Source organism: Sphaeramia orbicularis, chromosome 3, assembly GCF_902148855.1.
Source record: "Sphaeramia orbicularis chromosome 3, fSphaOr1.1, whole genome shotgun sequence".
NCBI classification, from domain to species: Eukaryota; Metazoa; Chordata; class Actinopteri; order Kurtiformes; family Apogonidae; genus Sphaeramia; species Sphaeramia orbicularis.
This window is the reverse complement of record NC_043959.1, coordinates 8,768,138-8,781,632: the sequence shown is the minus strand read 5'-3', so window position 1 is coordinate 8,781,632 and position 13,495 is coordinate 8,768,138. Positions and strand designations below refer to the sequence as shown.

General features: G+C 35.5%; 1 protein-coding gene across 1 annotated transcript in view; it reads left to right on the top strand.

The window, feature by feature from the left end:
* itga11a (integrin, alpha 11a) overlaps positions 1-13,495 on the top strand; it is a 166,976-nt gene that overhangs the window by 64,043 nt on the left and 89,438 nt on the right. Inside the window, exons 3-5 of the mRNA XM_030128769.1 lie at positions 8,879-8,991; positions 9,446-9,537; positions 12,355-12,469. Of these exons, the coding sequence (XP_029984629.1) occupies positions 8,879-8,991; positions 9,446-9,537; positions 12,355-12,469 (320 nt within the window). The remainder of the gene's footprint in view (positions 1-8,878; positions 8,992-9,445; positions 9,538-12,354; positions 12,470-13,495) is intronic.

Sequence of the window (13,495 nt, the reverse complement as noted above, 5' to 3'; positions counted from 1 at the left end):
AGTGGTTTAATGAATAAATGTACTTCATAATGATGAACTAAGTTATATTCTTACCTACATGAATTATGAATTTGCATGCTCAAAATAACATTCTAGCAAACCAAGAATAATTTAAACAAAAAAATACATTTCTCAACATGGCTCTTACGCTGTAAAAACAATCTGCAATTTAACAGAATTTTCACTGTTTATTTTACAGATTTTTCCTGTATTTTTAAGATGCAGGAAAATATCAATGAAATGACAAAAACAGACTGGGATTTTACACGTCAAATGTAAAATAACACGAAAAAACTGTAACTGTGAATAACCATAAAATTTCCTTTTTTTTCCACAAAAAAATGCAGTTAAAATACATCTGCAAATGTATTCCACAAATATTTCTTTTCTATTTATGAGATTAAACTGTTAATTTAAAGTTTAATACTGTAAAAAAATAAGAAAACAAGATAAAATTACTGACAATCAACCGTAAAAGAAGTATTTGTTCTGTAAGTTTAACAAGACTTGTTTGTTAACTGACAAATATCTTGTGTAATTACGGGAGGTTTCACAACAAAAATGTTGAATAAATGTATTTTTATGAATGTATAACATGTATAAGCACTGAGAAACTGTCCAAATACAGTTTTCAGCAGTGGATTGGACAACTGAGTCTCATTGAAAATTATATATATATATATATTTTTTTTTGATTGTTTTAATACATGTAAATATTCTTTAATAAACATTAAAAGTCAAAAAAAAAAAAAAAAGCAAAATATGTAAAGTTAGGGTGAAAAACTGTATTTTTATTATGGAAAATTACCGTATTTTTATGAGATGGTTATTTTCCATTATTTAACAGTATTTTTTCGGCACCCCTGCTGCTGAAATAATACCGTTTTTTATGTTTTGTTTTGTTGTTTTTTTTTACAATGTACACCTCATAAAACTGAAATAGAATCGGCATGTCTCATTTGGAAAATACTTTCAGAAAAAGGCCTAATTCAGAATATCCAAGTGGAATCCTCTTTACATGAAACCTGTCAAATTCAGATCATTGTCAAATTTGGAATAATAGTAGAACTGTAAATATAGTCACTGTGAAATGTTTATCCCTAATACCTGACATCTCACGCCAAAGGCTGTCCAACATATGACCACTGTTTTTATCAAAGATATCAAAGACATGACCTCTACCATCACACAGTTTACCTCTGACTGCAGCCTAATTATTGTTTTATTATGAGCTTAAAATATGAAGAATACCATGTGGAGGTGATTAAAACATACAAGCTGCTGTCATTCCCATGAACCCTTTGTGTTCAACATTTGTGCTTTTATTGTAAATGCAGGTAAATCTATTTGACATATGAGCTGAGTCATCAGGAGTTTTTCTGGTCAACAAACAGCCTGAATGTGTTTTCAGTCTGTGCTCAGCGGACAGACTTGTAGAAAGAAAAAGTCCCTTTAATGGAGAAAAAACATGCTATGTGTTCTATTGAAAAGTCAACCAGTGTCTTTTTACAGAGATCACCAATGATTTTCAGTGTGGTGAAGAACACTTGCTTTGTATGTGGAGGAATGTGTTCAACGTCTTAAATGACTTCTGATTCTCCCTGAAACAGGGCTGTCAAACTCATTTAGTTCACGGGCCAGATTCAGCTAAATTAGATCTGCAGTAAAATAATAACATAATAATATATAAATAATGTCAACTCCAAACTTTTCTCTAGAGCGAAAAAAGTGAATTTACATTCTGAAAAGGTTTACATCTGCAAACTACCCTTTCAAAAGATGTGAATCACATCGACAAACTGAAAAAATAAGTGTAATTTTAACAATATTGTGCCTCAGTTTATCATTTCCACATGTACATTATAACGTACAGATCACAGCGGGTCTACAAATCCACAAAACATTTAATAACAGACAGAATATTGGTAAAATTGTACTTACTTCTCTTAAGACATTTCAGGTTATTCACATTTTTTGTTTTAGTGTAAATACATGAAAATATTTACATTTACAATGAGAAAAATTTGAAGTTGTCATTATTTATATGTTATTATGATAGTATTTTATTGGTCCTGCCCATATTAGATTAAATTGGTCTGAATGTGGAACCTGAGCTACAAGGATTGTTCATATTTTAGTACTATTTTCGCATTTCACAAATTCATCCCAGGAGCCAGACTGGACCCTTTGGCGGGCCGGATTTGGCCCCCGGACCGCATGTTTGACACCTGTGCTCTGAAATGACACAAATGCTAACTCTGCTCAATTTAAGAGCATGCGCTGACTTTTAACTTCTACATATTAGAAACTGTAACCGTGGTATTTTAGAGTGAGTCTGAAATCAAAGATTATGGCCCAGAAATGCTAAAAGGTGAAGATTTTTATGTCTTTAATGGTTTGACTTTGACCCACCAGTCCACACAGGAGGTTTTCTGAGCTCTGCTTTTGCAATGACGTGGTATGGACTGTCTTTCCTTTGGGAACCACTGGACTGGGAGTAGTTTCTTTGCCCGCTGCTTTTCCTGTGAATTTCACTTGGATTCCTGGCTTACTGATTTCAGTGAACCTTTTCAGGAACGTCATTAGTTTAATACAGAATGGTAACATCAAAAGCTACTATTTAGTTATAAAAAACTGAACTTTTCTTTTCCTCCTCCGCTTGTTTTTTGTCTTCCTTTTTAAGACAACGTAATCCTGATTTAAAACAGATCATTAAATGAGCCAGTGATTCTATTTTACAAGATACTTCTTGACTTCTGATTAGAGCTGCAGCTGCTGATTATTTTTGTAAAGACAGGAAAAAGACATGTTTGAAAATGACAAACAACTTGTCCTTTATTCCAGAAGCAGCTGAAACAACAACCACAAAAAGTATAAAAGTAAAAGGATATGAAAGAAAATACAACAGGATAAAAGTATATATAAAAATATCTATATAGAAATAACAACAGTACACACACACATATGTATATAATCAACAGCAATAACATAAAAGTACATTTTCTATTTTCTGAAGCTTTGATTCAGGCAAATTGTAACTAAATAACTCTTGTCTCTGTTTATGAAGTCAGTTATAAATTGGCAGTGCTGTAAATACATTATTTCTTTGCAGTTAATCTTTACACTCTGCATTATTAAATATAGAGTTCTGCATTATTAAATATAGAGTTTTGAACAACATACATGCTCTGGGGTTTTATGTTATCTCGTAAAAATTCTGAGGCAGTTAAATCTTGTGACTTGTGCACAATGTAAAGAAATGTGTACTATTTAATCTAAACATATCACAGACACATCACAAGATGCAACATGAAACCCTGAAGGACTTTCATGATTGAAACAAAGTGGATTGTCAGTAATAAATAAAACAACATGACCCCCACACACACATACACACCCCCACCCCGTACTTAAAGAGCACAAAGAGGTCTTATCTCTAAATGCAATTGAGTTATGACCCCCTTTGAGGCCTTAATGCTCTCCAAGACTTCTGAAATAAACACTCAGGACCTTTTTCATACTCCCCCATCTCAGTGACATTTATTAGAGCACGCTGACCCCTCACAGGAAACCTACTGTGATGTCAAGTGCAGGACTATCCTCACTGACGCTACGTCATGTGACAAGAATGTCCAGAGCCCAACGCAGGTCTGTGAATCCTTTCAGACTTCTGACCTCAAATATTTGATAACACTTTAAATGTTTTAAAGGCCATAAAATCATTCCTGTTTTTTTTCTGTATTTGTTTCCCAGTTGATTCCTGCGTAATCATTACTAAATGTACTTAAATATTACATTACTCCATCTATCTATCTATCTATCTATCTATCTATCTATCTATCTATCTATCTATCTATCTTTAGAGCTACAAATGAACTGAACTTGTTTTTTTTTTAGCTTATCAGCTGACAGGCTGTAAGCTATTGTCGTCATACGGCGTCTGTCGTCTGTTACAAAACTTTCAATCGTCTTCTGTTCTGAAACTACAATTCCAATTGACTTCAAACTTGGTATACAGCTTCTTTATGATGATGTCAACAAAAGTTAGTGAAATTATTTGGATCTGGATCTGATTCCGGATTTGGTGCGACTTTGAAAAATTCCCCCATTATAAGAGATAGGAAGTGGATCAATGCAGTAACTCAGTAAATATAAATGATAGCCAGTGTAAATTTCTACAGTCCAGCCCTGATGGGGAGATGACCAAAACATAATGGCCACATGCTGATCAGGATCTTCTTCTGGATCCGGGAACTTACACTTAACATGGGCTCTTATGGGGAAAAAATTTCAGTGAAATTATTTGGATCCGGATCTGATTCTGGATTCGGTGCAACTTTGAAAAATGTTCCCATTATAACAGATAGGAAGTGGATTGATACAATAAATCAGTAAATCTCAATGATATCAAGTTGGAATTTGAATTTTTTACAGACCTGATTGGAATATGACCAAAACATGGGCTATTTCTGTAATATAATAAATACACAGAACTGGGTGATAATAAATGGCATCTGGATACATTTCCCAAAGCTTTTAATTTGGCCGGTAAGCTACAGGGCCATTGGTCCTATTTTTTTTAATGTCCAAATTCCAACCGTCCTCCTTTATTCAGGCTTGGGGACCGGCTAAAGTGACCAAAAAGAGACACTCTGCAGGACTCACTTAGGCTATTTATTTATTTGTTTGGTTGGTTGGTTTTGATCACAATTTTCTTCAGTTTGGTTTGGTTTTTATCCTTACGGTCCACTTAGGAGACTATAACAAGTCCCAGTAAAACCTGAACATTTGGAACACTTGTCCACACACTGTGGGACGTATTCAATGCTTCACCCTCTGGTTAAATGTCCCAACTCACTCCCCATTTAGGAGGCAAGTCAAATGAGCCTTTTACCCCTTCTAGGGTCAGTTCAGTGGAGTATAAACAACAATGTGAAGGACTGCTCAACATAGCTGGGAGTTGTGCAGTTCCAATTTAACCACAACAAATGAGTGCAAATTGAAGGTATAATGTGAAGAAGAAGAAGCTACATTTTTGTGATTACTGCAGTGATACATGGATGTCTTCAGTGTTTCCACTTCGTCAGTGGTGAAAGTATCAACTGTTTGTCCTAAAAGTCACAAGAAGTTGTTAAATGAGGTCATCACCTAATTTGCATAATTGTAAATGTTTTAACCATAACATTTTTAATCTTCAGTCTATATTAATAACCTAAATGGACCAAAAAGAGACAATAGAGAAAACTGTTAATGTCAGTGGGAGTGATTTATATTCAGTGCAGGGATTTATTTTAGTCTATCTATTGACCTATCAAGCTGTCGATCTACCTATCGTTCTATCTATCATTGTATCTATCTATCTTGTTAGCACTGAATTTCATTAAAGCATAGGTAAGTGGAGTTCTGTTGTACTATTAAAAACTACTTTTTGTCTAGTAAATCCATCTTTCATCTCCATCTTTGTTTTGGTAGTTATAATAAAAACTTAATGAAATGAAATCAGTGTAGAGATGCTCACAAATCTTTTAAATCAGTTAATATATTATTAAATTAATCACCAACTATTTTGATAATCTATAACTGGTCTGAGTGATTTTGTTAGAAAAAAGACTAAATTCTCTGATTCCAGCTTCTTAAATGTAAAGATGTTCAGTTTTCTCTCATTCACTGTGACTTTAAACTGAACTAGTGTGCTGACCCGTGGGGATCCAGGGGTTCTAGATGTGGTTGTTTTTATGTTGTGGATTTGTGCATGCTGTACCACATTTGTCCAACAGTCACCACCAAAGCGTTCTGGCCTAAGCAGTGTGACTGCAGGGTTATTGTATTCTAAAATGACTAATATCTCCCAAAATATTGGTCGTGTCAACTTGTCATTTGGCTAGTCTGTTCCTCGACCAAAAATACATATGTATGCCAAACTGCAGCAGTCAGCTCTGTACAGATTTAGTGTGAATCGCCAGACACACACTCACACAGACAGAGGCCACTTGGCACTTGTAATATAGATACCTTTGAGTTATAAACCAAATAAGACACTCCAAGAAGTGACTTTCATTTATTAGAACACACATATTCACTGTTTTCTGACATTTTGTAGATGAAGTAATGAATCAAATAATTGAGAAAATAATCAACAAATTAATTAACTATGACTTGAGTCACTAGTTCAGCCCTAAATGCTCACATATCCCAACTAAGATAAATTAAATAAAATTAGTGTAATTAAATTAAACAATAATTAAATGAGAGAGCTGGGAAAACTAGCTCTAATTTCAGCTTACTTGAGGAAAAAATTATATAATGAACAATATGATATGGCCAAATGAAATCTCAATCTCACTTGGAAAACTAAATCACACAGAATATATCATTGGATTATTCACTGATTATGGAACACATGCTTATGCAATGTCATAACAAATATCACAACATTTTCTTTTTTACATCCATAGTTGCTTAAAGGCGGGGTCTGAGATGTTTTCCTTGAGCATTTTTTCCTATATTGCTTAAAATCCCCTTCACACCCTGATTACAGCTAATTAATTAAATGCTCTAACACAAAAATTGAAAAATTTAGTCACCTGTGGAACAGACAGGACTGAAAAAACACCATCCAATCATTTTGAGCGCCCAATCAAAATGATTGAACGGTGATATGTCTATCAAACTCGACTACCATTTGCCCCTCCCCCCTCTTTGCTCGTACCCCTCTTCATGCATAAATAGTATGTTCTCAGAGGCTGGAAGTGCTTGTACAGGAAACACAGCCAGAGCCAGAGCTTGGCTATATTAGTTTATTAGGATGGAAAGTTCACCAGTAAACTGTTTAGTCACTGACATAAATCAGTAGGAAATGTAACGTTAGTCACACAGGTCTGAACTGGGGCTGTTCTGGAAGAGCAGGGGGGTTAGAGGAGACTGACGGAGGTATGCATGGATACACCAGACGGAGCTGGGGCTGAGGCCGTAGCTGAGGCCGTTCCCCCTCTCCCCCTCTCCCCCTCTCCCCCTCTCCCCCTTTCCCCTGGTCTCTCCATATCTCTATCACTCTCTCTTTTCTCCTCCTTCGCTCTTTAACCCCAACTGGTCAAGGCAGACGTCCATCCTTCAGGAGTCTGGGTCTGCTCCAGGTTTCTGCTGTTAAAGGGAAGTTTTTCCTCACCACTGTCACCAGTCACAAGTGTTTGCTCCTGGAGGATTCTGTTGGGTTTCTGTAAATCTGATTTGATTTTGATTGGATTTGATAAAGCACTTTGTGACTCTGTGAAAAGTGCTCTATAAATAAAATTTACTTACTTACTAGCTGGCGTGTCGAGGACAGAGCCTCTGCCAGGGTCGGGGCCGTAGCCGACGTCAGAGCCCGAGTTGGGACCGTACAGGGACGGAGCCGGAGCCTCAGCCAGTGAATTGTTGCTGTGCAGCGCTCATGAACCCTCGGGTTCAAGTCTGGACAGTCCATGTGTGAAAATGATGTTTCATGCTTGTGAACCATTGTTTCACAATTTGATCCTGATGAATCCTAGCATTGTTATCTTGGTATATGTGTATGTCATGAAAAATAAATCAATCAGTCAATCCATTAATGTTTAGACCTGGTCATTCAGTATATTCAGGTGCATCTGACCTCCTTTTATGGACCCACTGAACCAACCCCAGATCATAACACCACCCCCACAGGCGTGGACTGTAGGCACTAGGCATGATGGATAATCACCAGTGTTAGGAATAATGGCGTTAAAAATAGCGGTGTTACTAATGTTTTCCAGTAATGGGTAATCTAATGAATTACTATTTGAAACGTTCCAACGCCGTTACCGTTACTGGCAGTGAAATGTGGTGCATTACTTTGCACTGATATCTAACAGCTGTTATCCGTCCTGACTCACTCAGCCAGACACCAGAGGTGTGATGTTCACGGACGAGTCGAGTCTTTTGAACGGCTCTTTTCAGTGAACGATAAGAACTGATTAATTGCCAGCCGTTCATTTTCGTGCTGTTCTTCTGTTCAAAATACCCACAATCCCTTCATGCTTCACCTGTGTGTCCATGAGTCTGAGTTGTCCCAGCACACCACATGCACTTGAACGCAGCTACATGCAGCTAATTTAGGGGAGGCGTTATCAGTGAGTCTGACTGACTGGACTGAAGACATTTACTGCTGGATCAGAGAGGAGCGCCTGAAAAAAGTGGAGATGTAGGATTAACTGGAGGAGCATCTTCTTCTATAAATGCAGATATGCTCTTATGTGGTGGAAAAGCCGGGCCCTGGTGGACCCCAGCCTCACCACAGTCCTGGTATTCAGTACCTGTCTGCTGTTCTAATCTATAACTGACCTGTGAAACACACTCAAAAATCAGTTTCCTTTTACATATTTGAAGGTTTTTCAAAAAAAAGTAACGCAATAATTACTTTCCCTGGTAACTAATTACATTTATGAAGGAATAATTCCATTATTAATTCAATTACTTTTTTGGGAAAGTAACTATAACTAATTACTTTTTAAAGTAATTTGCCCAACGCTGGTAATCACGTCATCTCCCTCTCTTCTCACCCTGATGGGACTCATCAGACCACATGACCTTTATCCATTAAACACAGCCCAGTCTTTATGCTTCTATCAAACTGATGGTTGGTTAAGAAATGACAAACTACTTCCTGCATCAGTTAAAGGGTTAAAGAACTTGTTACAGATGAAACCTCTCAGTCACTGCAGTAATCATCCAATGGAAGGTTCTGAACTATTGCCTGAATTAAATCCAGGTGGAGACTTTCGGGATTTTTGCTGGGCTGTCCCCTCCTGAATACAGTCTATTCTTTAAACACAGACTTTGTCTTAAAGTGCTGATCCTGAGTTTTGTTTTTGCTTGTTTGCAGGTTATTAGTGGGGGCTCCATATGAAATGAATGGCCCATACCAGACAGGAGACATTTATAAATGTTCGCTGAGTAAACGAATCAATGGAAACGGATGCTCCAAGCTCAATTTAGGTAAAGTATTACAAAATGAGTCGGGATTTTCATCTGAAAGTCCCTACATGGACTGACTTTATGTGTGCGTTTGAACATAGCTGCATGTGTCTCCATCAGCATTGTGGCGACATGTGGGAGACAGAAGTGTGGGTACCATACCAGTCATTCCACATTTTACCATTTTTTCTTAATGGTTTATGTACATTTCCACATGTGTGTTATACCACACATCTGTCACCACATGCATCTTCATATGGCTCACACGTGTGGCATTGGTTAGATCAGCACGTGAAGTTTTGTCAAGTAGACGTTTGATCTGAAGATGTAGTCGCTGCTTCAGCTGGCCAGACAGCAATAACAAACCAAGTTCCCAGATGGTGGAGCTTGTGTTTGGTCTTTGAAGGATAGTGCATGTATTCATGTTTATTTTATGTGTCTGAGATCATCTCAGTGAGATTCTTTTTCCCTCAAGGAAGGATATCTCTGACCAACGTATCAGAGCGAAAGGACAAGATGCGGCTGGGGATGACGCTCACATCCAACCCCAAAGACAACAGTTTTGTGGTGTGAAACCTCTGAACATCTATATTCTTGTGACAGAGCAGAGTATTAATGTTTTTTTGGTAACACTTCATAATAAGTACACACTACGAAGCATTAGTTAAGCATTAACAAATACTGAATTCATTATTTATAAAGCATATTTCTGACATGAATACTCATTAGTATATGGTTTATAAGAACAGTTATAAATGTTTTACTCATCATTCATAATCATTCATCATTTAATCATGCAGTTTGTTTGATAATCTCACATGCTGTGTCTTTCTTTTGTTAGAATAACTGACACTTTTGTGAGTCTTTAGGCGTTGCCAACCTTTAAATCTCTTTAGTAAATGCTTTAGATGTCATAGACAGTGCACACTTTAGATGAGCTCACACCATAGACTTAATTAATGAGTAGTAAGTGCTTTAGAACTACCTGAAATAATGAATTCCTGTTTTAATAACTGTTTACAGGACATCTATTGGAAAATAAATGTGTGAGTTAGTATAAAATACCCACTAACATGTTCACTAACCATGAGTACATGTCTGAGTACTTAAACGCTGAATCTATAATTTAGAAAGTATGAAAATACAATCATTAAGCACATTGTAGATGAGCTAATTAATGATGAGTAAAACCATTATTACTGTGCTTATAAACCATATACTAATGAGTATTCATGTCAGAAATATGCTTTACAAATGATGAATTCAGTATTTGTTAATGCTTAACTAATGCTTCATAGTGTGTACTTATTTTAATGTGTTACTGTTTGTTTTTTTGTTTTTTTTTTCATGCAGAGACTTCTGAGACAGCACACATTTTACCCATAAAGACCCAAACATCTAAAATGTTTAATACTGGTTGATCCACTAATCCACAGGTGTCAAACATGCGGCCCAGGGGCCAAATCCAGCCCGCCAAAGGGTCCAGTCCGGCCCTGGGGATGAATTTGTGAAATGCAAAAATTACATTGAAGACATTAACAATCCTTTTAGTTCAGGTTCCACATTCAGAACGATTCAATCTCAAGTGAGCAGGATTCAGTCATATACTATCCTAATAATCTATAAATAATGACAACTCCATTTTTTTCTGTTTGTAAATGTAAATATTTTCATGTATTTACACTAAAACAAAGTATAATTTTGCAAAAAATGTGAATAACTTGAACAAATACTCATTCATTTAAGATTGCTTTTAATGTTTAATTGTTTTATATTTGTATAGCTGCCTTTTGCATCTACTTTTTATCTGTTTTTAATTTGTTTGGTTTCTGTTTTTATCTGCTGTAAGTGCTGCTAAAGTGTCTTTAAGTTCTTTGAAAAGCACTATACAAATAAAATGCATTATTATTATTATTATTATTATTATTATTATTATTATTATTATTATTATTATTAATTATTAATAATAATAATAATAATAATAATAATAATGATAATAATAATAATAATAATAATAATAAATATGAACAACCTGAAATGTCTCAAGAGAAGTAAGTACAACTTTAACAATATTCCACCTGTTACGAAATGTTTTGTGTATTTGTAGATCCACTGTGACCTGTAAGTTCTAATGAACATGTGTAAATGATAAACTGAGGCAGAATATTGTTAAAATTACACTTATTTTTTTCAGTTTGTTCATGTTATTCACATCTTTTGAAAGGATAGTTTGTAGATGTAAACCTTTTGATAATGTAAACTTACCTTTTTCAATCTAAAACATAGAGAAAATGTTGGAGTTGACATTATTTATATATTATTATGTTAATATTTTACTGGTTCGGCCCACTGCAGATCAAATTTAGTTGAATGTGGCCCCTGAACTAAAATGAGTTTGACAGCCCTGCACTAATCCTATTAATATGTAGAAATAATTGGTGAACTAATGATCTTTGAATTTACCGATTGAATTTACTCTGAGCTTTTATCTACATGAATGGTAAAATAAATATAGGAAAATACCTGATTTACACTGAAAAATGCAAAACAACAATAGGATAATATAATAAATAGTGATAAATCACTTAAGAAAGGTTAAATAGAGAGGAAATATAATTTGGAAACTACCACATAAGTAGTGCTCGGTCTTTATGGGTTAATAAAATGTCAGTGCTCATAATGCAGTGTTTTTCCACCTTGGGATCGGGACCCCACATGGGGTCACCTGGAATTCAAATGGGGTCGCCTGGAATTTCTAGTAATTGATAAAAATAAAAATAAAAACTTACTAATAAAAAAAATATATATGGTAAGTTGACAGAGACAATCACAATACATAAAAGACGAACTCTGAAGCTGAAACTGAAGCACTGTGGTTCTGTTTATCTTTAATTCTATCTTTAAGTTCTTGTTTGTTCAGTATTAAATGTCCTCCTTGTAAATCACAGCTGGACTGACTGTACATATCCTGACCAAGGAAAACAAAATTCCCCCTTTGTGCAGTAATCTACACCTGGATTTACTGCCTCTGTCCATAATAATATACATTATATAGACTAAATGTCATCTAAAATTAATGTTATTTGCAACGTAGTATAGCAAACTATTATATGATCAAAAACAAATTAATTGTAGTAAAAAAAAAAAAATCTCTGCTTTGAATGTCTGGGTAACCAGAAATTTGTGATGTTAAAATGGGGTCACGAGTCAAAAAAGGTTGGGAACCACTGTCATAATGGATAAAAGGACAAGATTATCTTTTGATGACATGGTTGTCATCCTGCTGTTTTCCCTGCGGGAGTTCTCTGCATGCATGAACTTTGGATTTGCAGTTCCATGTTGTGGTGGTTGCTGCTTGTGTATCCAGTTTGTTTTTCCTTTCAGGCCTGTGGGCCTCTGTGGTCCTACGAATGCGGCAGCTCTTACTACAGTACTGGCATCTGCTCCAGAGTCAATGCAAGCTTCAAGTTCTCCAGAACAATTGCACCTGCTTTTCAAAGTAAGTCTCAGCGTGTCTGTTTCATTCATGAATCACTGCTGTTTATATCAGAGGGTTAATTGTACAATTATAAATATCTGCTTTGTATTTAGACAGGTACAAAAGGCTCTTATGATTAACCCTTTCATGCATGAATTATGAGAACATTATTCAAGATTCACCCCCCCCCCCCCCCCCCCCCCCCCCCCCCCGAGTGGTTTTTATTCCTCTTCAGGCATGGAATAAAAAACAAACAAACAAACAAAAAATGCGATTGAATGTTTTTTTTAACCTATTTTTCATGGAGTCACAAAAATATCCACTCAGCTGGACACCATACGTTTAACTTTAGAAGCAAAGAAACATGTATTTATTGATATACTGTGTGAAAACTATGAAATAAAAACATGTTTAATGCTGCTAATCTGATGCTTTCTCACATTTTTACATACTTAGTTAGTTATTACTCACTTCATGGAGAAAATATGCGACAAAAAGCAAGTTTTTGTTTAACCCATAAGGACCCAGTGTGACATTTGTGGCAATTCCCAAATTAATTTTTCTCCATATTGAACCATCCTTAAGTGGTTTATCACCAATTATTGTAATATTATTTATTGTATTTTGTGTTTTTTTTTTCAGTGGAAATTGGGTATTTTCTGATATTTAATTTACTAATCATGTAGATGTTCATGAAAGCTCAGAGAAAAGTTGAGGATTACTATTTCAAAAATAGAGAAAACTGAAGAAAAAGTTACTTTTTCAGCAAAATATCTCATTAATTGAACATAAACCTAGTGTGTCCATCCACTGTCATTGATCCAGCTCCATGGGTTTTACTGGTGAATCAATGTTGTAGAAGATGACAGTGTTTCCATGGTAACTATGGAGCTTCTGAATGTCCAAATATGGTCATATCTGATGACCATGAAAAGATGACAAACTGTATTTTACACCAATTATTGACATGGATTAGTCGATCATAAGGGATTAAACAGTTTATATCAGTAGATGATTTTAGTAGATGGTGGATGTTTGGGTCTTAAT